Here is a 24,918-nt window from a genome sequence, read left to right as displayed (position 1 = left end):
CCCTCATACATACACACACATGCAAGCTCTGTCTTTCTATTTCTGTCACCCACCCACACACACTTGCACACACACACACTTTCTCCCCTCTTTCCTCTTTGTCTTCTCAGTCTTAGGGAGTGCATAATGCCATTTTTACTCCAGCTGTCTGTCAAACACGAGTTATGAAGATCGATTGTATTCAGCAACACATCCTCTTGAGTCTAAAAATCACTGTACCAGGCCAAGCTGTGTTTTCTGTCAGTCTGCGTCTGAAAAAATGTTCCAACTCTGAGCGAGTTTGCTTCAAGAGGGAAGTGCAGGGTGTACCTAAACGTCAGATTTAATGTAATCAAGTTAGTGCAGGTTAAATTCTCCAGATTTACATCATCGTAGTGGTATTTCACATGTTAGGGTGTACATTCATAGTGATTCAGTTATGCTGTGCTCCTTGGAAACATACTTGAGGTAGTTCTACCTTTGGGTATTATTAAATTTTCTTTTTCCGCAGCAATTGAAGCAGTGTTCGGTGTAATTGCTGTCAGCATCGTGGTATCACCCTAGATTTAATGTGTCGTGCTGTTTTGGTTTACAACATGATGCCTTGCCTAAAAGAACTCATTATCTCAATTTGGCAGCAGCCCCAAACCTTTGCAGTGAGGTATTTGCGGGCAATCAGATTACAGCTTACTGTTGTGTGTTAAATAACTTGCCTGTTGCGTGACCTTATACACCAAAGAAGAGCCCCCTCTTGTGGAGGATCGAAGTTCCTATCACATAAAAAATCAGTTTAAACAAAACTGGGCCCCTAAAAGGGTTGATTTGATGGATTCCACATGCAGTCGCTCCACGCGGTACAGTGTAGCTGTATTTTTCTTCTCTTTTTTTTTTTTTTTCATCGCTTCAAGGTCAAGTTGGTTTTCAGACTCAAGAGATAGACGGCTGTGTGCTCAAAAGCCGGGAAGCATTAGAGGAGGTGGGGAGATAAAAGGAGCGGAGATGAATGAAACAGATCAAAATGAGTCCAGGATCAAAATGAGAACAGATGGAATAGAGTTGTCTGTTTTGGATTTAGTGTTGTATGGCTGGATTAAAGAAGAGGAAGGCTTGTGTGTGTGTGTGTGTGGGGGGGGGGGGTGTGTATGAGATCTGCACACTTTAATGTCTCACTGACCAGTGGCCCGGATCATAAAGAGTGACAGTCGCACTCCTCACAGAGGTCACTGTGGCGGCCAAGGTGCTCTGTCACTCTCACACTGATGAAGAGAGAACAGAGGCTGGATACACTCACCGTCACCTTCCACTCTTTCTCAATGAAGAACTGAGGACAAGGAAGCAATAAGAGGGTGAAAGAGGTGAGTTTTTTTTAAAATGATTAAATCACCTCTTGATGTGAAGTTCTTGGTTTGAGATCAGTTTCCTGGACAGCTTCCACAGCGATGGCAGTTGTGACCCATTTCCCCTGATTTACTCCCCTCTGTCTTCCACCCGGCTGCCACTGCTGTGCTGATTTCCTGTCACGGTCCCGTTAGTCTTTTAAATGTGATTAGCTATGTAAAAATCACTGCCTCCTCCCCGTACCTTTTCTCTATTTCAAGGAAGAAACTCACTAATCATCTCAGGAAATTGGGCAGATCTGCTTAAACCTGGAAACTGTAATCCATCCTTGTTTTTCCAAGTATATTTTTAGTGACATGCAAGAACCGTAACCACAAATGGAGAAGTCAGCGTAACACCTTTTATCTACTTATTTCTTTGCGTTTCTATTTAAAATGTCTGGAGTGAGGTGATCCTTTTGACACGAGCAGCTATGGTGTTGTTGTTTGTTAATGATTGTTTGCCTGTTTGTGTTGGGAGGATGTAAAAAAAAAAAAAAAAAAAAAAAAAGACACACAGGAAGTAAATCCTAGTATAGTACTAAGGTACTAAGTGGAGAAGGGGTAGGAATTAATAAGCTGATGCTTGTTCCTACTCCTTTTCAAACATACAAAGTATCAACTAAAGTGCTTCAAGTGTGATTTATATCATTCACGTGTTTGAAATAAAGCCTTCATTCATTCATTCATTCATTCATTCATTCATCCTACTGTCCTGAAAAATTTTGAATTTTTTGACCACTTGTCTCTCTACACATTTTTCTCTTCTGTCTTTAAATTCCCTCTCCGTTTCCCTCAGGAGCCCCCGTCTTCCAACATCATGACGTTCCTGCAGCAGATGCGCTCCCCGCGTCTCTCCTTCATCCAGACAGTGACGTCTCTCTTCCTGGGCGGCTTGGCCCTCATGTCCTCCTATTGGTGTGTGGGTAAGCAGAAGGTGCCCAAGCCGCTCTGCTCGCCCACCAAGCACAGCAACTGCATCCCTGTTCCCGGCGTGTCCAACTCATCCAGCATCCAGTTCTCCTGGGAGACCGGGGACGACCGCTTTGTCTTCCCGTCCTTCCACACGGGCCTGTTCGTCAGCTGCGAGGAGAACATCTACTCAGACACCTGGGGTGAGACGGAGGAAAAACACATATGAGATAAACAGGAGATTGAGAGGGGTGAGAGGGCATGGCAGTCTGTTGGGCACACATTATGAGCAGATGTTTAGTAGTAGTAGTAGTAGTTCTTTATTCTGAGTAAGTAAAAACAAACAAACAAAAAATAAAAGAAAAAGAAAAGAAAAGTAATCACACAGTAATGGACAGACAAAATAAATAAACATAAAATAAAATCAACGCATAATGAGTTAATTTTACCTATCCGGAAAGGAGTGGGAAGAAGTAAAACTTATCTAGTCCCACCCCTCGTCCATAAGTCAATTATATATTATCATCGTTAGGCTTCCTTTTCCATATGATCCTCTGCCTCCGATATGCATATCGGAGGCAGAGGATCTGTATTCTTGATTTTATGTTTGAATCTATAGGGCTGATCAGTTTTGCCCAGTGACAGAACAGGCATCCTGACACACAGACGTGAACCCCAGCTAATGGAGGATAGAAGATTTTTTATTATTTTTTTAATTTATTTATTATTTATTATTTATTATTTTATATTTATATTATTTTTATTTGCTCTTTAGAATGAAACCGAGCAACATCTTATCTCACTGACCAAGATGAGTTTTAATACCTGCACTTCGTGGTCCGGTAAACTATTTCCCCCCTCACGTTTTTGTCTTCTGTCGTCAGTATTCAAGTGTTAGGGAAAATGCAGAGTAGGCTGACACAGTATTCAACCTGAGGTAGGCTGCACTCGACTGCCCGCATGTTTGGAGTGTCTCCCCTCAACGCCCCAACACCCTGAAAAGGATTAAGGGAGTAGAAGAAAAGATAAATGAAAGAACATTTGATTCATACAGAGAATTTTAAACAGGTACTGAGACAAGTGTTTCAAAACTCAGCGCTATGCATTCCTTTGGGTACAATACACACTCATGCACAACTACTTAATTTATGGGATTTCATAAACTGCCTAAGCCCCCGTCCCCGACCATATGTGCTGATGACTGGTTGTGCACGGTGGAGGATATTCCCAAGGTGAGGTGATGATCCACACACAAACAGCAACAGAAACACTGTATCATAACAAAGCGACTAGTTAGATAGACAATGAATTGGGTTATAAGAGTAGAGGAAATCCAAGGTGAGGCTGTAAATTGAGGTCTCAGGTGTGTGTGTGTGTGTGTGTGTGTGTGTGTGTGTGTGTGTGTGTGTGTGTGTGTGTGCGCGCGCGCGCGCATCCGTGCACTATGTGTCTATGTGTACGTGCATGCGTTCGTGTGCGTGTGTATGCTCAAGCCCAAAGAGGATTATCATCGGTGTGTGTTCTGCTCACGGAGATTTAGACTTCAACAGCATGACTCAATTATGGATTAGAAACCCAGAGAGAGAAAGGTTAATAGGATTCAAAGACGTTGGACCGGGTTTTTCACTATCCCGTTTGCAGCTGATTTGCAACTGATTTTCAGGTTCGCCTGAATAATACCGAAGTTCCAGCCAACTGTTTTCACCAGACTTTTTTTTTTTTTTTTTTTTTTTTTGGAGTTGAGTCAGGTAATTTCATAGTTTGCTACCTCTGCCTTTAATTTGGGGTAATTACATAAATTGACCAGCATATGTAATTAACAGCCCCTGACTTGTCTGGACTTGGCACCTTAAATCTGCCCCTGCCAAAGAGCTAAAAGAGCTGTGATTTCTCTTGTTGATGGATTAATGAAAGTCTTTTCAGTGCAGTGTGTCATATATTGACAAAACAGACCATAACTTGTCGGGGCATTTTTAACCTCACACATACCTCTGATACATGTCATCAATGTAACATGAATTGATTTTCTTACAGGGCCACTCCTGTTTATGATAGGAGTAGGTTTCTCTTACTCCTATGAAAATATGAGCTCTATTAATATATTTCTCTGGAACATTATACTATGGCGTTGTGTGTGTGTTGGAGGTCAACCAGACTGAGTTGTAACACTTAAGTCATTTATATAGCACTATAGTGTTAGCTTCTCCGGTCATTCTGACCGGAGAAGCTAACACTATAATGCATTTTAATGCATTATAGTGTTAATGCATTTTATCTTGGAGATAAAATGCATTAACACTATAATTTTTTTTTTAATGCATTTTATCTTGGAGACGTACAAAGAGCATCCAAAATGATTACTTTTTAGATGTGTCATCAAGCCTTCGGGTGTTTCTGACTCTTAGTAGAATATAACTACCCAAATTTCCTCTTGTACCAAGTGACAAGATTGCCAGTGGATTGATAATTAAACTTGTTTTGTTATTGCCAGAGGAAAAATGTCGGGGGTTTCATACTTTGACTCCAGGATCTGAAAAAGGTAAATGGATTCTTCCCAGTGGCTTTCATTTTTGTACACACTGTGCTGTTGATTGTGTGACTGTTAACTGACTGATTAACTGATTGAATGAGTTTGCTGGTTGTTTTCGCTGATTGATTCCCATGCCTGCCTGCCTGCCTGCTGGGCCTGTGTTGTATGAACCACACACTCCTGAACTTTCTGTGCACTCTGACTCTGCTCCCTTCTTCCCAGCGATGATGTGGCTGTCACTGTCGATGGAGATCATGTACGTCGGTCTGCTGCTCCTCAGCTGCGCGTTGCTGTCAGTGCAGTTGTGTATGAGCGCCTGGTTCCCCTCCACACAGCGCTGCGGCCAGCTGCTCAATGCCTTCGCCGCCGTCTTCACTGTCCTGGGAGGTACAGCACGGGAACAACACCGAGGCTCCATCATCGGCTTTCTGTTGCGTTCCCATTTTGTATTGTGTCGATGAATTATTGTAAAACCATTATAGTTGTTGTTGCTGCAAATTGTGTGTTATTGTGGCAATGACAACCCAACAGAGCCTTAGATATTAAACTACATAAGCTTCTAACCTTACATAGTTTATTCAGTCTATTTAACATTGCAAGAACCTTGGCAACAAAACAACCCTGACCAATAGTTTTAGATGCAATTTTCCTTCAAATTATTAGGGTTGTTATATCAATTTTCACATGACTCAGTTTTGCACCTAGACCCTATCTTTGATCACTGTCCCAGAGCAAATGTCTGCCCTGTTTGTGTCTACACAGGTCTGATCGGGATGGTGGCTCACATGATGTTTATGCAGGTGTTTCAGACCACGGCCACTATGGGACCAGAGGACTTCAAACCCCACAGCTACGGCTACTCCTGGGCCTTCTAGTGAGTTCACAAGCACATACACTCAAACACATGCACGCTGGTCCTGCTGCAAACTGCACCAGGGGGAGGAGGTCAGGTGGAGTAGCAAATCAAAGCACTCTGACTACGTTAAAGTAATGAGAACAGCTTGAGCGATGTTCTGCTTTCCTCTCCTGAGCCTCTGAATGGCTCACTAGTAGCTCTTTGAGGCCGCCTGGAAGTTGTTCCTTATAGCCTCTTTGAGCTCTGCCAACGTCTGAGATTTTGCTTCTTTATCCCCCTGAAGCTGCGGCTTTTACAGCTCGCCAGTACCCTCTCTGCTGAATCAGGAGTCCTGAAGGCCTCCGTCTCACAGCTGACAGCTCAGCCTCCGTCATCTGTCATATGCCCAGAATTTAATGGCCTCAGGTCCAACGAAACAATTACAAAGCTAATGATCAAACTTTGCTCTAAGGTGCTCTCGTGCCACATACACTTAAGACTCTTGTTGTCTTCAAACAGTGTTTGCGATGGAAAATCCATCACAAACACAGAAATCAACAATCCACTTCTCAGGTTCAAATAAAGAGACCAGTCCTTCTAGTCACATCAATTCAGATTCTCAAGTTAATGACTGTTGGATTTTTACCCACATAGTGGCATTCGGTCCAGTAACTCCTTCCTTGACACAAGAGAGAGAGTTTACTTCTCCAAAAGGAATGAAGTAGATATAGTCTGGAAAACAGCACGATTTTGACCTCTTTTTTTTGTGAAGGATACACAACAGCCCAACTTTGTTCTGGTTTCACTCACATGGACAGACAGATAAATACCACTACAGGTGTAAAAATCCAAACTATCATTTCAAGGAGAGCAGCTCCTACATTCCTCGTTCAGTTAAAATGTCCCTAAAACACTTTGTATGTCTGTCACACATGTAAGTTTAAAGAATATTGTCTTTTCCTAATAAAGCTGTTGTGCCTGCTGTGCACTGAATGTCACAAGCAGTGGCTCCTGCAACACTTGGAAAGCCACAAACACACATCCTCGATTGTACATGTTGTGCATCAGCGGCCAGTCAATGTACATATTCACTGTCATTGTGAACCATGTCAGGCCAATCCACCCTAAAATACTTTAACATTTTAAAAAACAGTACTTTGCATTTCTAGGCCCATTTTGTTGCTTAATGGTGTGGTTTTTCTCTGCAGATAACTGGCCAAACAGAGATTTTTTTTTTTTTAAATCTAAAACATCAGCAGTAAATGCCATGTTTTAGTGTCAGTGCCTCAGTGCAGGTGCTTTTTTCTAGACCCACCATTTTGTGTCAATGCTCAACAATCACACAGAGAGAAATCCATTACAGTAGCAGCAGAGACACCTATTTTTCTACCAGCAATAGCCTCTGTATATCAAAACGCACTGTTGCCATGAGACATACTATAGTGTAAGAGGTCTGATCACTGTCACTGCTGCTCTCTGCTCCGACTTGTGCGGTCCACAGCTGATTGACAAGCCTTTCACGCTGCTGAATTCAAGTTCCTGCGCTGGGAGCTGTTGCTAGTCTTTCTTGGGAAAACAGGCGTCACTAGCTGAAGTAGAAACAGACAGAGGAGGTTGAGGGAAAGAGGGTACACCAAAAAAGAAAACTGCAACACTTCACATCGCAGCTTCTGGAATGCACTGTTGGATTTTTCCGTAAAGGCAGTAGCAGCGCTTAGATGGACCCAAATATTCCACTAATAATTGGAATGATCACCCAATCAGAATCTGTTCAAAATGAAAATAGCACCTAATAACCATGTAAAAGCTTAATCTGACCTTTTCTCTCTGGTAAGAATAAATCTATTCTTTCTGCACATGTTTGCCACATGTGGGGGCGACATCAGGTGACATGACAAATGTCCAGGAGGGACAGAAACATGGCGGTAGCAGAAGACAACGGGCCTTTGGCTGATACAACTTTTTGTTGTAAAGAGTAAATCTTTAAAGGATTGTTGAACACCTCCATGGTCAAAAGGCTGGAACCCATGAGTTGTTCAAAGTGTTTGGTTACATGAGTGAAGCCTGAATCCACCCGTTCATCAACCAAATCAAAAACTTGCAGAAAAGTTTGAAGGCTGTCTGTTACAAGGCTAAAAGTCAAAAAGGGACAAGTGGCTCTGATCCAGCCGGTTTTCATTTTTACAGTCTTATGGACGACTTGATGGAAGAGCAACCACTGAAGAATATGTCTTAGCCTGTATTATATTCATATTTCCAGCAGATAGAGGAGGTGGAACCTCTTTTCACATGTCAAAAAAGTTGTATTTTGATCCAACGCTTTGGGGTAAACGCAGATCTTATCAGATCACTTTATTTAGTGTCCATGTAAGCAGTTAAAATGAAATCTCTAAAAAGAATTATTTCAACACAAAAGCACACTGATGTCCTGTGTGTTTTCCATCAGCGTCGCCTGGTTGGCCTTCACTATCTGCATGGCAGCCGGCGTCTCCACTCTCAACAACTACACCAAGAACGTCCTGATGGTGGGACCCAGATGCAACTCCAGCCTGAACCCCTGCAGGTTTAACTTTGTGGAGCTTCCGCCCCCGGCCCCCTACTACACCCCTCCAAACCCAGCCATCACCCTGGCCTCTCCCCCCTCTCCTCCATGCATCTCCCACTTGTCCCCCTACTACGAGCCCCCGGTGTTGCCCGTGCCACCCTCATCATCACAGAGGCTCGCGCACTCCCACTGCCTCTCTCTGCCGCACTCTCACTCTTTTCCTCCTCCCCCCTCCCACCCTGCGCCTGCGTCCCCCTTCCACCGCCTGTCCCTCCCCTCTGCCACTTCCTCTCCCTCCATCTCGGTCCACCTGCCCGTGCCAGGACACCAAGAGAACCTCAGCCCCCATTACGAGCCAGAGGACGACAACAGCCCGCTTTGACCGAGGATACGCAACAACAGCTACCGCCTCCGGGCAGTCCGAGGAAATCTCTCAATGACGAGAGGACCTGTGCCCGGTGTCCCAAAGTCACCGTGGCAATGCAGTTTAGTCATCATCTTTGTCCTCTGGATTTGCAGGATCAGCAGCTTGCAGGCTACCCAAAACATTAGCAACACCCCTTCTCTCCTGAGATAAACCATGCCAGTGAATTCAGGTAAAAGATATTATGTCTTATTCATTCCACGTAATTACGAAGGGGACATGTAGGTGTAAAGGAGGAGTCAGATTAAAGCATTTTCAAGACATAAGACGATCAAAGCATCGTGAAATTGTGAAAAAAGCTAGTTTTCCTAAATGTCGGGCACACCGCATAGCACGGCTCAGAAACAGCTCATAACCCTCCAGATAATATCTTATACTTTCAGAGGTTAAGCAAGTCAAACAAACAGATCAATAGCAGAAGATTAAAATGATGGAGTGTTTTTTTTTTTTTTTTTTTTTTTTAAAGCATTGCTTGTAAATTAAGCTTTTGGCTGAACAAACTTTTACAGAGCCAACCCTCTGTGTGAGAGATGAACAGTTGAAAAAAATATTTCTGCAAATTGACATGTGGTGTGTTGGTATAGAACAATAACAACATTACTACTGCGCCACTTTGAAATGATCTGATCTGGTTGTGCTGCTGACTTCACGCCGACTGTCCTCGCTCAGATTGTCTTTGTCTCTGCCTCTGCATGTATGTATCTTTGAGCCATTCAATACATCTTATATCTGAATAAAACCCCTCAGATATTACAGACTGTTTGATCTGCCCTGCATTGTCCTCGGAGAGAGATTTCACAAACATGTCTGTCTGACTCTCTATTTGAAGACAATTATGACAATTATGTGTTTAGTGCAGAATGATTTGTATTAACGTAGTCGCAGCCTCTTTTTATTTCAGTATTCCAGTTTATTTGTATCCAACAATTGTCATGTTACTCTGAAGTCAGATCTTTGGTAACAGCTTTGTTTGATCTTGTCAATATCAGGACCTGCTCTCATCGACGTAGTTGACTGTATTATTGGGAAACATATCACTCCGCTGCTGAGGGATTTGCACCTCGGCACAGAATATAATTTTCAGCATGGTGTCATCTGCTAATAACCAATTATGTTTCTCCAAACCTGTCCTCCTCTTCTTAATCGTGACAAATGAAGGTGAACAAAAAAAAAAAAGCTCAGAATAATTGAATTTAAATCAAGTTTTAATATAATACAAATCATCATCGTTGGCATCTGTAATGAGAAATAACAGTAACAAAAATAAAACAGCATTAGACATACAGAGCATTATTGGAAACAAAATATATTTACACATCATGGTTCACGCTTTGAGAGTCGAGGCACTTGTCTTTCTGTCACTTTGCGTGAAAGTTTCATCTTGATTTTGTGAACAGATAGTGTTAATTGAAAGAGGTGTGAAGGTGTGATGTATATTATAGCTGGATTTACAGTTTTACAAGACATTTGATTAGTTGCATTAGTTCTTATTGTGCCGATGACAAAAATGTGAAGTTTTATATATAGCTGGGTGTGATTCAGAGCCAGTAATGATTGTCTCTGAAATCATTTTCTGTGCATAGGCAGAGCTGGACTCTAATTAGTCTTATTCTTACTGCTTTAGAGCTCATTCCTCTGTTAAATAATTTCTGAACATTTTCAATGTTAAGAGGGTGCAGTGATTAATCCATGGAATCAAATGAATTACAGGCTCAACGCCCTCTTATGTCCCCTTAAAAACATAAAGAGGCTATGAAAGTCTTTCAAAATTCCACTAACCTCAAAAAAATAAAAGTTCTCTTAAGAAAATGAGGTTCCACTTTATATCAGGTGTCACTTCAACAGGTGGTTGGGAGTCATTACAGTGTTCAATATTCAGCATAATTTGTCATTGTATTTGTGAAGTGTAACCCATTTGGTATCTCACCTAAAGCCAATTAGTTAACAAAACAGTCTCAGTCATTTTATACTGTTGATTTCACACTATATCATTACATAAGCTTATCTTTAGTTAACACACACATCTACACGCAGCGTTTGTATTTGAGGACTGTTCACAGGTCAGTACTTTATCACCCTATGCGATCACAACGTACACTCTGTTTAATTAGTGACATTTACATTTATAAGACCAGGGCAGATATATGAAATAAAAGTCATGGAATAACAATAAAATAATGAAAAATAACAAATACAAACACAATAAACTCTCCCCCTTTTTACCCGACACTCATATCCATACCTAAATGTGCACAACAAAACAATATACAAGAAAACAACAACAACAACAACAAAAAAGACCACAGCCTTGTTGAACCTGCTTTAGGTTTAAGCCAGAGACCTTTCTAGGTCTTAATTTAACCGAGCACCGCGCAAGCACTAAGTTTATCTTCGTTCCGTGAATAACAAAAATACTCTCAGTGCTGTGATGCCTTCAAGAAATCCAGCCCAAACTCTGGGTTATACAGCTCAAATACACCTGTGATTGATTGGGCTTGCCTTTTTCACTACAGAGATAATCAAACAGTGTGAAGCCCCGACTAGCTGGCAGCAGGCTCAAACAAACACCCCGAGTATTTGAGACTTAAACCCATGGCTGCTATATCTATGGCTGAATTTGCACCTGCAGCTTAAATCAGATTTTTCCTCAACAATGTGGCAGGCTATCCAAAATAGGCAAATATTTAAAAAAAAAAAAAAATGCCATTCAGAGCTTGCCGTGTTCACCAGGTAAACAAAACCAGATTTCAGCTGAAAGAGCAGATCCAGCCAGTGATTTTTATTTGATTTTGGGTTTTTTGGGGGGGGTTCTGGTTTGGGCTGATTGGAGCCGCTTCTAGTCGGCGGTCTTCTTGCGTAGGACAAAGTAGGTGATGGAGGAGATGAACGTGAGAGCGAAGGAGATCCATGCCAGGATGAAGGAGTGGCCGTACCAGCCGTCTTTCTCATTTAAGTGGAAGCGGTCTGTGTAGATGGAGGCAGCGATCATGATGCAGAGGCCTGGAGCGTGGGAAGGATGCACGTCAGTGAAACAGTTACAAGTTGAGTGATTACAGAGACAATACAGGCAACGATAGTGACAAGAGTGGCAGACCCAGAAATAGGGCGGAGAGAACAACAGAGATGGAGTTGCAGGAAGAAGTAGGAGAATCGGAGACAAAGAGAGAGATTGATAGAGAGTGGGAAGAGGGCCAGGAAGCAGAGAGAAAATAAGCAAGAGGACAAGACATGGGTGGCAATACAAACTACAAACAGATAGTGTGGGGAGACCAGCGTGCATACTCACAGGCAAGGAGCTGGAAGATGCCGGAGAGGGTGAACCGCTGTCCTTTGGCCAGGGTGAAGAGCTGAGCCACGAACACAAAGATGCCCAGGATGGAGAATATACAAGCTAGCACCGAGCTGGCCTGCACTGCTTGGAGGTAATCTGCAGGTGGAGCCAGAGAGAGAGTGAGTTGCTGAATATGTGCTAAACATGAAACAGACACACCCAGGACTCAGTGACACAATATGTGCCTTTCAACAGTCTTGTCAGACAAATGCAATGCAGAATGGCAGGAATGTCTCCGGTGTTCAAGCATGCCAAATGTTCTGGGATTTTTTTTCCGACATGCAAGGTGCAGTTTTGTGGTTACAATGATCACTTCAAATGCTAACGTGTGTGTTTGTATCATTTTTGCACTTTTTTTTTTGTTAAATGATTTATGATGCAAAAATCACCACCAGAATGAGTTACAATAATTGCACTATATGCGGAATATGTGTACAAGTCATACACTTTATTTATATTTTGATCATACAGGCACACACCTGAGGTCCTAACAATTGTCAGATCTAGCCACTCCTCCTCTGCTGACTATCAAAAAGTTATTGTTCCACTATGATGACTGACAAATACAGAGTTTTCTAGAAAGCTCTTTAACTGATTAAAGAGAGGATAGACTCACACAAACCTGTCTGATGACAGGTTTGACACAACATTAGGTCTGAAATAACGGCAAAATCTACACTGAAGGCAAGCTTCCTTTGTTTGCTACATGCATGCAGAAGTTTTTTTTTGTCAGTGTTGGGATGAATTGATCTCTTTGAATGACCATTTTCTGCAAACCATTTTAAACACTTGGGGAAAGTCCTTTTATTCCTTCCATTCAGGGTTTTTTTTTTTTTTTAAGTAAATAAGACTTTAAGTGGGTACAACTGTTATTTGCATGGTAGCTGCAGTGCAGTGTTTCTAACTCACCCTGAGGGTAGGAGCTGATTTCGGGGAGATCGGTGTAGTTCCACACTCCCTTTGCATATATCCACCGGGCCCAGATATCAGTGGATACAGTCTCACTCATCCACCAGGCCTGAAGGGAACAGACAGAAAAAAAACGTACTCAGATATTGTACTTGACGGCTTTACTGTGATAAAATACATCCTTCACATATTCATGTCTATTCTTGACAACTTGACGTTCAGCGAGTTGAAAGACCCACCAACGATTTTATAATTTCCCAAAAACATATCACAGCGAAGATCACTCATTCAGCTTCATTTCAAACAACAACAAACCAAGACAGAACTTTATTTACATAAAGCAGCTACGGGAAAGGGTGTTTTATGCATCGGAGGGTGAAATTGTGTAAACAGGACGATAATATAAAACGATCAGCTTAGGCCAGAATGTGGAGAATTCAAATGCATGGTGAGATGTAAAGAAAATAGTTTGTGTGTGTGTGTGTGTGTGTGTGTGTGTGTGTGTGTGTGTGAGTGTCCTCAGAGCCCTGTGTTGTGACATGCATCTGGCTGTGCTGCAAGCAACAGGACGGCAGTCAGAGGATGGAATGCACATCCGCAAATTACTGTGGCATTCCTAACATCTCGCTCAGGTATGCGACGCTGACTACAACGCATGTCGGAATCTCACATATGTATGTTTGCATGTATGTGCAGGCACACTCTCTGACACCTTGGCCTTGCAGTTTAAACCTCATTCACAGATACACACACACACACACACACACACTGGGTGATGACACTGTGTCATTTTTCACCCAGTGATTTCAAATATGTGGCCCTGGAGAGAAAAGTGGACCATTGACAGAGAGGGAGGTAGGACGTCTGCTGATGAAAGGGAGACCGGCAGTCCAGCATTTCTCTGTCTGGACTCTTTTCTCTTTGTCCTGGTCCTGCTGGCATGCTAAACATGTGACCACACATGCACATAACGCCTCAGCACTGCGTTATTGTAGCACTCAAAGTAGGGTGGAAGTGAGAGATTATGACGGGCCAATTAGGCCTCCAGGGGTTCCAGGTGAGGGGGGCTGTAACTGTGCATGCTTGTGTGTGTGTGTGTGTGAGTGTGTGTGTGTGTTTTGGGTGGGAACTTGAAAAGCAAACTCTAAAGTGATTAAAGGGCCGTAAATTTACTTACATTGTCAATGGTTGCCACCAGGAGGAGGATGATGCCGATGATGTGAATGGCAAAGATGGCAGCTAGGAGAATCAACATGATGACTGAGCTGCAGAGAGAGAGGGGGAGTGAGGCAGAGAGAGCGAAAGAGGCACAGAGACAAAATTGAAAACTTGTTAATCCACTTTCCACGCCTTTATTATGCAGGGTGAACATAACTTGAGGCCACTTTCAGACTGAAAAAGCACACACACACACACACCACAGTGTCTCAGCCACAGCTAATATGACTAGAGAGAGTCAAATGTGGCCATCGACAAAGACTCCAGTCAGTTTCAGTCTGGTGTCAGAAAAGCCGCCATTAATGACAGCACCAGGACACACACACACATTCATCCACATAAACACACACCCTCTCGCTCTCTCTCTCTCGCTCGCTCTCTCTCACAGAGCAACAAGGCCAGAATCTGGCACCCACTCAGGGTGTGGCTTCACAACTTCTAATTACTTTGAGTTATAACTTCAAACTACAGGCAGCGCGTTCTCTGTGAAATGCAAATGGAATATAAAGAAACACACAATATCAAGGATCAATGGTGGGGGGGGGGGGCAAATAGCAATCAGCGATGATTATTCGTTTGTCTTTGGGGAAGCACAGAGGAAAAGAGCACCACAGAGGGAAGCTGTTGGCAGGCAGATGAGTTGGGGCTTGTCTCAGGCTCCAAAAACCACCACTCCTTAAAATAACTGTACAGAGTACCTGCTATTCTCCCGCCTGGCTGGCCCACACCCGATTCCCCCTGTGTTCTCATTCACACAAAGCTCAACACCCAGTTTTTCACGGATGCTCCTGGCTAAAGCAAATATCTAATTAACTATATTTACAATCATTCTACTTCAGTGGTTCCTGACCCTTCCACAGGTGGTTCAACCCTAATATTTGTTCAGTGTTTTCTTTTATATTCCGATTTGTACGTCAGTCACTGTGATTTTATTCCTCTTTGGCGTCCAGGAGTCCAGGAAAGACGTCATAATTTTAAGCAGAGGAGGAAGCGAATGTGGAATTTGCTGGTTCTCTCTACGGTAAAGGAGTGGTCAAGGGCTGGGCTCACTCGTACATGCATGCGCTCTCCGTCTCTGACTCACGTACTCACACACGCAACTACATAGTTATACCCAAATAGCATGCCAGGGGCTCGCTGATGCGCATGTGATCACGCCCGATACATCCCCAGGTATCACACACCTTACATCTGCTTGCCATAGTGGGGAGCAACTTAAATATTTGTTCTGCATAATTTCTGCTCAAAGGGTTTAGAGCACAAGTTAAGATGGAACCTAGAAATTCAGACAGAGCAACCAAACTTAAACTGGGGCTGGGCGAAATGCTCGGCGAGGTTAGATCGTCTGCCGTAGGTGCGCTTTAATTGAAAACATAATTGTGGAATTCTTTGATCAAAACGTAATTTCCTCCAAACGCATGCCACTGCCAAAAACACGGCATGTTGCGCCGTTCCCTCCATTGCCTTCAGGTCTAGCCCGGATGTGGCATAACTCCATTACACAAAATAGAATACATATGGCTGAGGCTGCAAAAGGAATTTTTTTTACAAATTCAAGCAGCAAGTAGTAGCAGTCTTGTGCCTTTTCAAAATTTTAATTCTGAAGTATTTATTTTAACACACCAACAACTGAAGGCCTCATCTGCATAGCAACCTCACCTGACAAGTATTGAAATCCTCATAGTAGGGAGCTAATTAGAAGTAAAATTGCCTGAGAAGATGAACAGATATTTGGTGTACACACACACACACACACACACACACCTGTCGTAGCCTCATCCCTCATTAACACCTCTTCATTGTAAATCTTAACCCCATAACTGATTAAATCAAAACTGCGGGGCCGCTCCTCTTTTGGTAAACACTTTAAATACCATGAAACAATCTTGATTCAGGCAACTGAATCATGCAAGGACAATCTGAAAGTTTGAAGAATATGAAGAACCGTTCACTTACTTTTTCCTGTCTTTCTGTCTGTCTGTCTGTCTGTCTCTTGAAGTCTTATTCCTCCTGCTCTCAGGGTTACAAATTTGAGACTCAGCCTAAATGTACAAACACTCGTAACTTCTCATCCGCCCACTTTTACCCAGCCCTCTTTTAAGTACACACCCCAGACAAACCTCTTGCTCTCTCTCTCTCTCTCTCTCTCTGTCTCTCTCTCCCTGCCCCCCACTCCCTCCCACCTCCCTCACACACACTGAAACCCTCACACTCAAAGCAGACGCTATTTCAACAACCAAGTGCGCAGGCGAATAGTTTTTCCTCCGTGCTCGGTGTCTCGTGTCTTTTGTCACTCAGCTGATGTTGCTGATTTTTTCTCTGGGACTACAGCCCGTGACTCACTGATGTTTGAGTGGGGAACTCCCATAACACTGGACATTGACAGTAATGCTACGCACGCTACCATGGAGACAGACTGCATCACATTGTTCCTGCTGTACATACATAAACACAGAGTCACTAACAAACAGACAAGGGTGTAGAGTTTCCTCCTGATCCCCACCCTCTCTTTTTTTCCCCGCTCCGTTGCTCAGGAAGGATTTTCAGGATAAAGGAATGTAGTTGGTTGCGAAGGAGGACGAGGTGGGGGTAAACAAGCACAAGTCATAGCTTGAGTGAGAGGGGAGGACAGACAAAGTAAGAGAGAGAAGGAGAGAGAGGGAAAGAGAGCGGCGAAGGAAGTCAGAGAAAGAGGGGGGGGGAGAAAGAATGTGCGAGGGATGGGGTTTAAGTTCATTAATCATTAGACACCATCTTCATTTCATCTGTGATGGTGATTGAAACGGTCTTTAATGATCCCATGACAACGGCTGCCTGAGTCCCAGTCATCTGCACAGCACACCAGCTCAACTGAGCCCATGCAGCGTAGCCAAATGAGTTAGTCTGAGACAGAGGCTGATAGCGGGCCTGTTTGTCTGCTACTGTCATGTAACATTTGTTTTTCAGTGCGCTTGAAACAATTCATTTGAATAGAGCATTTTTCACATCGTAGAATTAAGCTCAGTTCCTGTGGGACATGAAGCAACCAGACAGAGTTTCAGCCCTGACTGTGTCAAACATTCCTGGAATAATCATATTAAATATTCAGTAAAAAAAAGACGAGACCTGAGAAGGTATGTCTTGTCATGTCATGTTTTCTTATCTTATCTTGCTATGTTATTTTGTTGTCATGTTATGCTAACACTTGTTGTTATGTTGTTTTTTGTTGTTCCATTATGTTATTTTATTATGTTTGGGTTAGGGTTAGGGTGTCATGTTATGTCATGTTATGCTGTTATGTTATTTTAATGGTATGCTATTTTATTTTGTGTTATGTTATGTTATGTCATGATATGTTATGCTACTTTGTTATGTTATTTTAATGTTATCGTGAATTGTTATGTGATTTTATTTATGTTTACATTATGTAAACATTATTTTAAGGTTATTTTAATGTTTATGTTGTCTTATATTGTTGTTATGTTATTTTGTTATGTTTGGGTTAGGGTGTCATGTTATGTCATGTCATTATGTTATGTTATGTCATGATATGTTATGCTACTTTGTTATGTTATTTTAATGTTATCGTGCATTGTTATTGTTATTTTGTTATGTTGTCATGTCATGTCATGATATTTTATTTTGTTATGTGATTTTATTTATGTTTACATTATGTAAACATTATTTTAAGGTTATTTTTAATGTTTATGTTGTCTTATATTGTTGTTATGTTATTTTTATATGTTTGGGTTAGGGTTAGGGTGTCATGTTATGTCATGTTATGCTGTTATGTTATTTTAATGGTATGCTATGTTATTTTTTGTTATGTTATGTTACCATGTGTTGATATTTTGCTGTTTTGCTAGGTTATTTTGTGATGTTGTTATGTCATGTCATTGTGTTATGTTATGTCATGATATGTTATGCTATTTTGTTATGTTATTTTAATGTTATTGTGCATTGTTATTGTTATTTTGTTGTCATGTAATGTTATTTTTTTATGTTGTTATGTCATGTCATGTCATTATATGTTATTTTGTTATGTGATTTTATTTTGCTGTTATACTATTGTTATAGTGTTATGTCATGTTACGTTGTTACATCATGTCATTATTTGGTTATGTTTGCTGTTAATTATTGTGCTAATGTTTACATTATGTAAACATTTTAAGGTTATTTTAATGTTTATGTTATGTTGTCTTATACTGTTGTTATTTTGTTGTTATACTATTTTATTATTCTGTTGTTATGTCATGGTATGTCAGGTCATGTTATGTTATTATATGTTATTTTGTTATTTCGTTGTTATTTGGTATGTTATGTTGTCTTTGTGTTATGTTGTGTTATGCTGTGTTATGTTGTTATTTTATGTCATGTCAAGTTATTTTATGTCATGTCATGTTGTGTCATGTTATGTCTGTTAGAGCGGCCTCTCATGTGTTTAGTGTCTCTGTAGGCTGTATGTGTGCTGTAGGGATTCTGCACGGTGCACAGATACTGATGATGAGGAAGTTTTAAATAAAGCTACCAGTATGGTCACATTTTAATTACTGAATGCAGATGTGCAGATGATAGTAAAATGAATGATGGGCAGATTGGCAAATAGATGGTCTCAACTTCCTACTGTCAGATCAAGATAAACATTTGGTGAGTGGAGTTAGAGACTGGTGTCACCTGTTTGCTTCTGCTGAGTGTGAAAATATCATGACACCCCAGTGGACGGCTGAGTCAAAGGCACCTGGTCAGCATCATGTGGGCTGCCTTAGCCTCAGGAATGAGCCAGCAGGATAATAACAGGCCACAGACATAATTTACCTGCCAGTATGATGACCTCAGAGGCAGGAGAGGCTTCCTGGGTATGCAATGCTCAAAGCAAGGCTACTAGAAAGGCTACATTCTGGTGGGGTCATAGCACTCATACACACACAGACACACACACACCCACACACTCACACACACACACACACACTCACAAATCTCCACTATTACTCCTTTCGCACAGCTAAGATGGACACCATGGTACTGTAATACGGTTGTCATGGAAATTAGTTTTATATCTATATAAATATATATATATATATATATATATATATATATATATATATATATATATATATATATATATATATATATATATATATATATATACTGCAGAGACTCAGACAGCTGGAATGTCAAATAGAGTTAGCTCTGGAGTGTCAAACCAAAAGATTTCTCTACCTTGGGAACAAATCAGGTTTCTCAGCATTATGCATGAAACCACTGCCTATTTCCATGACAACATCACCAAGCACTGTGGCAGCCATGTCCCTTTCCAGCAGGTTGATGGGCTTGCCCGGTGGCTCAGTGGTGAGCGCTGCCGTGTCACAGATGGGTTCGATTCCCAAAGTCCTCTCTGTGTGGGGTTCACATGTGCTCTCCCGTCTCTGCGTGGGTTTCCGCCACGTGCTCCCATTTTCTCCCAACCATAGTCAGGTGGATCGGAGATACCAAATTGCCTCTAGGTGTGAACGTGCGCAGGAATGAATATACTGGCAACCTTTCCAGGGTGTTTCCCCGCCGCAGCAATGGAGAAGTGTAGCAGAATCAAGGCGCCACATGTTGAGCATATTGCAATACCTCCTAAGCGTACCTCCCAAAATACTGTTTGAACAAGAATTTCCATCCATTCAAATTCCATGGTTTGAATTTCAGATCTCTAACAAGAAGGGAATAATCTCATCTAAATCTGCTGAGGAGCTTCACTCCCAGCAAATATCTCTGACTATTACCCGTGCAGCAAGCTCCACCCACACTGTAGACCCTGAGGAGACACACAACACCTCCCATGTGCACATGGGGTACATGCTGTTTATTTTTGGACAGAAGATGATATAAAATTTTAGTTGAGATAAATATTTTATGCCGGCACAGCTGCAAGTACCACTGCTTAGACACACCCTGCAGATGAGATAGAGGCGGAGAGAGAGAGAGAGAGATGAAAACACAGAATGCGGTCAGACCTGATTGTGTCTTGGGTGTATCAGCTCCACCCCACAGGTGAGGTAAACCAGGCTTTACACCGCACCGTACAGTGTGGCAGGGCGCTGCCTCAAGCCTGCTCAGCACCTCATAACTTCACAGAACACACTGAGACCCAGAGGTGTTGAGTGAAACCAGCACACATGCCTGTGGAGAAGAAAATATACTTTCTGCCATCTATTATGCAAGACTTTTTTTTCCTCTTTCAGCTCTTGGTATATTTTGAGAGAAGAAATGCCATGAATCATGCATCAGCCTGTGAAACTTATGGGTGTTTGGCCACATTTAACATACAGAACTGCTGCCTACCGCTGTAGGCATCAGGGGCGGAGCAGGGGCTTAGCCAAAACTTGTTTTTTTTTTTTTTAAATCTCCCAACGCAATTCAACAAATCACATGCCTGAGTACTTTCTGAAGAGGACCAATGGCATGGCTTGCTCAACAATCAGCTCATTGTCATACTCCCTTTGCTGATCAGTACTGGAAAAACCAGAGTCATAAAGGATCACTTGGAACAGTTGTGATATTGTCTAAAATGCCAAATGTTGTGTGCACAAGAATTATTGATGATTCTTTTAAGTACTTTCTCAGGGTTGGCGGGTGCAGGCCGGCTCTGAGAGATCCAGTGCTGGTTTTCTATACATTGTGGGATCATCAAAGAGCCGAGGGCTAATTTGCTTCTGCAAATGACTATAATAATAGTTAAGAGTGAACCACACACTTGTGGTGTACACAATGTGGCACTACTGTTATGCCATTTTTTTTTTTTTTTTTTTTTTTTTTTTTTTACTTTTTTCTAACAGATCTTAGGGTTGGATAGAGTTAGTTGGCCTGCTCTGACTCAAGAGGACATTTCCTTGTTGCACTGAACAAATCCAGCAACTACTTCAACAATCACTTCTCTATTATATATGACCTTTCTACAGCACTATTTAGAACATCGTCTGTCTTGGAGCAATGTCATCGCCTGTGGCATTTCAATTGTTGCCTACATAAGCGCTTAAAAAAAATGTCCAAGTTGGCAAGTCATTTAGTCTTATATTCAGCCTTAAAATATTGTTTGTCATAAAAGAAGTGGAAAAAAATCTGCCAGTAGGATGAGAAATTTGTTGTTGTTTGCTATGCAGTTTCACTTGTTTCAGGAATTTTTTGAGGGGAACAGGTACATGAAGACGAGCAAGTAACGCGTTATGTGTTACCCCCTGGCAATTATGCAACAAGGCATCTCAGGCAATATTGCGGAGTAATGCTAAAGTAATGTAACAAATTGCTTTCCACAGCAAAGCATGCATTACTTTAAAATAAAATAAATAAATAAATAAATAAATAAATAAATAATAATAACGAGTAATGTATAATAGATTACTTTTTTGAGTAACATCCCCAACACTGATCAAGACAGTTCTCAGTAAAGTGAAGTCACACCCCTTTCAGCAATGACTCACACCCTTTACCCAAAAATTTTATCAGTGGCCCAGGACCAGCCTCCCCACCAGATTTTATAATGTCTACCAGCACCCCATGAGTGTTTTATTCAAAAAAAAAAAAAAAAAGTAAACAAGATCAATTCAAGATGACTTCCTCACATGAACAATATTAATACAATATGAGATTCACTGATTTTTTTTTTTTTTTTTTTTTTTTTTTATGTGGATAAATTATCAATTATGTCACAAGTTTCACAAGTGTCACTTTGGTATTTCCTGGTTGAGAACTGTTCTTTCTCTCTGACCAATAAATCGTCTGAAGTGTCTTCATCTCGCCTTGTAGTATCAGTTTAGCTCACTGGAAACTTCAATAGAGGTGGTGCCATAAAAAGTACCGGGTGTCACGTACTATCCCTGACTTTTGCCTAATGGAAAACCAAAAAAAAAAAAAATAAATAAAAGCCAGCAGAATCAAGTCGAGTCAAGTCGGTGCCATACGTTGGAAAAGGCCCATTTTGATTACTCTGCATGAGGATCTCAGCTGTAAACGTAAAATATGATATACCTGAATAAATGAGGTCTAAAACAGCATAGGTCACTTTGCTTTACTCTGCTTGAGCGGTGTCAAAAGCCCTTAATTAAGCTGTTGGAGAGGAGCCTCACTGAGAGAGTATTTCCACACAACTGTGTGAAACAAAGCCAGCAGAGCAGTGCCTACATGCCAGAGGAGTGAGGCTGACCGCAGCCAAGTCACTGCTGCTTTACACAATAGTAAAGCTCTCTGTCTGTGGTCCGCTGTCTCACTCTGCCCATTCTTTCTCTGCCTCACACAGTGTCACTCCCTGCTCTGAGATTTTGAAATTCCTTTCAGAAAAACAACCCTAGTGTGTATTTACAGGATTTGCACGGGTAATTTCAAATACTTTGGATCTTAGTGTACTTTTTGAATGAGGCAGGACAAACACAATGCTGTGTGTCAGTAGCTTTGTGTTGAAACTCTCACCTCACCCCGGGCTGTTGACTAATTGGAAAAGTCTCCTATCGCCCTCAGCCCCGCTCCCAGTGTCACCGGGCTGGTTTTGAAGAAGGATTTTAAGTTACACAAATGCATGAGTGTGTCACTGTAGGAGTGACACACACATTCATACATACATACACATCCTCAACGGTCTCCATGGGAATTACACACAGCCACAGGCGCGAGGGAACACAGACACACACAAGACACACACTTATATACACACACACTGCACACACACAGCTTCTCTTCCTTCCTCTCTCTCCCTCAGGAGTGAGCTGAGTGAGCTCTGTTTTAGTTTCCACCTACTGAAGGTCACTCTGCCAATGTTTTTCCATGTTGTGGCCTACTGCTCCGTGATAACTCATTTCTCCTCTGCATGGAAATTCCACAAACTCCTTGGGCGCAGCCACAATAGCTACCACCCATCCAAAGGCAGCCGAGTCTGTCAAATATAGTTTTTGATTAATGAGTTTCCTCACTCCATCAGTAAGAAGTTAGCCGACACTGAAGGGCATTTCTTTTGACATGCAAATTTTAAAGGGAGAAGTGGAAGTATTAAGACGTAGGAGAAAAAGGGGCCCAGGGTTTGTGTGGTCAGCATGGCAAAAGCCCCACCGCTTAGTATGAGTGTGGGTTCAATTTAGGATTATTTATGACTCACAACAATGTGCAGTTCTACTTGTTTGTGCAGCTGAAATTAAATTACATATAATTAGGTTGGATGTATAGAGATATCATGGTAGGTACCACCCTTTTGGTGTGCAGGTTTAGACAAAAAAAAAAGAATATTTGCTCGGTTACTGTGGTTTCCATCAGGTGGTGCGTGCAGTTGTGCTGACTTTTTGGATTTGTCTGTTCCTCCGCAGGCTAAAATATTGGAATCTGTTGGGGAACACAGTACAACAGTATCTGAATTTTATTCAGTTTGTACCTTAGGTAGCATGACGTCTGGATACACATAGAGAAGAGAAGAGAAGAGAAGAGAAGAGAAGAGAAGAGAAGAGAAGAGAAGAGAAGAGAAGAGAAGAGAAGAGCTAATGCTACAGAATGTGGCACCGTGTGTTAAGCCATGTAATGGCAGAAATACAGTATCAGAGCATGGTTTCAGCAGCTCGTCAATACTCTGTCAAAAGGAAATTCCAGCAGACCTCAGGAAAATGTCCTCCTCACAGGGTCAGAAGTAAACTGTCAGTGAATCGGTCGTCAAAATCAAATTAAGACATCAGAAAATAGACTAAACATGTAGCTAAGAAGATTGTGTGTCTCTCTAAGTATTTGCTTGTGTTCTTTTGGCACTCTGCCTGTGGTTTGAATGTCAAAGTGTTATGAAATGAGCAGTCTGACTAGTCTATATCATGTGGTTGCAACCAGAAATGCTATAGATACTGTGTGGCAGATGTGTGAATGCACTTTTGAGTGCTGCATTACAGCCTCCAATGGGCCAAATATTGCGTGTGCGTCTGTTGTTGTGGTGTCCTAGCCACTGTTTACATTCAATAAAAAAAGAATTCCTCATATTTAGCTGAGCTGCCCGTTTCCATGGTTACTGGCCAGGGGTTTTTATTCTTGATCCACTCCCTCACCCTGAGCCACTGTGTTTTTTTTTTTTTTAGACTTGATTTTTCTTTTCCTCCCCTGGTGTTGCTACATTTAACTCCAGTTTCTCTGCACGTGATCGCTTCTTCTTTTTGGGAATGTTTGTGCTCCTCCTGTTTCCTGCTCAGTGCCACCCCTGCATTTATGCCACCCCCACAAAGCCTTGCTCTCTCAATGAAATCCAGACATGCAGCACCACACTGTACTCTCTCGCTTTGAGCCGCTCGCTGCTGAAAAGAAAACAACTCCTGGCTGTAACTAGGCAACTCCATATGAGTCATCACACGGCCGCGCCCATCACCAACTGATCCCCTTCTCACCCACGCCCCCACCCCTACACACACACACACACACACACACACATAGGCACACAGAAATGCAGAAGTATAGTTGTCATCATTCAAAAATTATTCAGACTGTGTCGACCTTATCTCCTACTACTCTCCTCCAGCCTTACACAGGAAACATTATTCAAAAGGGAAAAAAAAATCAGGTGGACAGACTGCCTTTTCTAGTGTGAAACAGTGAGAAAATAATCAGGCTGGGTTTGGTTGATAACATCATAACCGCAACATGATGACTGATCAGAGCTGCTGGCAGAGCTCAGCCACTGACTGTCAGATGGTGGAGTTGGATAGAAACTAACAGTGATCCCCTCACTTGGCTGTTTGTTAGAGTTATTTCACTTCACGCTGAATGCAACAGACAATATCACACTACAATCTTAATGATTCATTTAGCTAACAGATGCAGAATCGAGAGGTTATTAAACTTCAAACAATATAAATATTCATATTGTGTGATCTGGCCAGATG

General features: G+C 41.9%; 2 protein-coding genes across 2 annotated transcripts; one reads left to right on the top strand and one right to left on the bottom strand.

The window, feature by feature from the left end:
* The first annotated feature begins 1,204 nt into the window (after window positions 1-1,204).
* gsg1 (germ cell associated 1) lies at window positions 1,205-9,354 on the top strand. The gene is made up of 6 exons (XM_030058792.1): window positions 1,205-1,334; window positions 2,155-2,470; window positions 4,759-4,806; window positions 5,020-5,184; window positions 5,560-5,671; window positions 8,079-9,354. Exons 2-6 carry the CDS (start codon window positions 2,176-2,178, stop codon window positions 8,557-8,559), a joined length of 1,101 nt encoding a protein of 366 aa, XP_029914652.1. The 5' UTR covers window positions 1,205-1,334; window positions 2,155-2,175; the 3' UTR covers window positions 8,560-9,354.
* Window positions 9,355-9,785: 431 nt separating this feature from the next.
* Window positions 9,786-16,117, bottom strand: emp1 (epithelial membrane protein 1). The gene is made up of 5 exons (XM_030058793.1): window positions 16,016-16,117; window positions 14,019-14,106; window positions 12,842-12,950; window positions 11,888-12,028; window positions 9,786-11,601 (listed from the first exon to the last, which is right to left on the bottom strand). The coding sequence occupies exons 2-5, from the start codon at window positions 14,094-14,096 to the stop codon at window positions 11,438-11,440; spliced, it is 492 nt and encodes a 163-aa protein (XP_029914653.1). The 5' UTR covers window positions 14,097-14,106; window positions 16,016-16,117; the 3' UTR covers window positions 9,786-11,437.
* Window positions 16,118-24,918: the final 8,801 nt, after the last annotated feature.

The sequence above is a fragment of the Myripristis murdjan genome, chromosome 8 (assembly GCF_902150065.1).
Source record: "Myripristis murdjan chromosome 8, fMyrMur1.1, whole genome shotgun sequence".
NCBI lineage: Eukaryota > Metazoa > Chordata > Actinopteri > Holocentriformes > Holocentridae > Myripristis > Myripristis murdjan.
Note: the sequence above shows the minus strand (reverse complement) of the source record. Positions and strands in the feature narration are given on the sequence as shown.

What these genes read in the sequence shown, in the direction of transcription:
- emp1 (XM_030058793.1), bottom strand. Translation starts at nt 14,096, where the DNA reads ATGTTGATTCTCCTAGCTGCCATCTTTGCCATTCACATCATCGGCATC. An exon ending in TGGTGGCAACCATTGACAAT is followed by an intron (nt 12,951 to 14,018) that starts GTAAGTAAATTT and finishes TGTTCCCTTCAG; the next exon opens with GCCTGGTGGATGAGTGAGAC. An exon ending in AATCAGCTCCTACCCTCAGG is followed by an intron (nt 12,029 to 12,841) that starts GTGAGTTAGAAA and finishes CTCCACCTGCAG; the next exon opens with ATTACCTCCAAGCAGTGCAG.
- gsg1 (XM_030058792.1), top strand. Translation starts at nt 2,176, where the DNA reads ATGACGTTCCTGCAGCAGATGCGCTCCCCGCGTCTCTCCTTCATCCAG. An exon ending in CATCTACTCAGACACCTGGG is followed by an intron (nt 2,471 to 4,758) that starts GTGAGACGGAGG and finishes TGTTATTGCCAG; the next exon opens with AGGAAAAATGTCGGGGGTTT. An exon ending in GACTCCAGGATCTGAAAAAG is followed by an intron (nt 4,807 to 5,019) that starts GTAAATGGATTC and finishes CCTTCTTCCCAG; the next exon opens with CGATGATGTGGCTGTCACTG.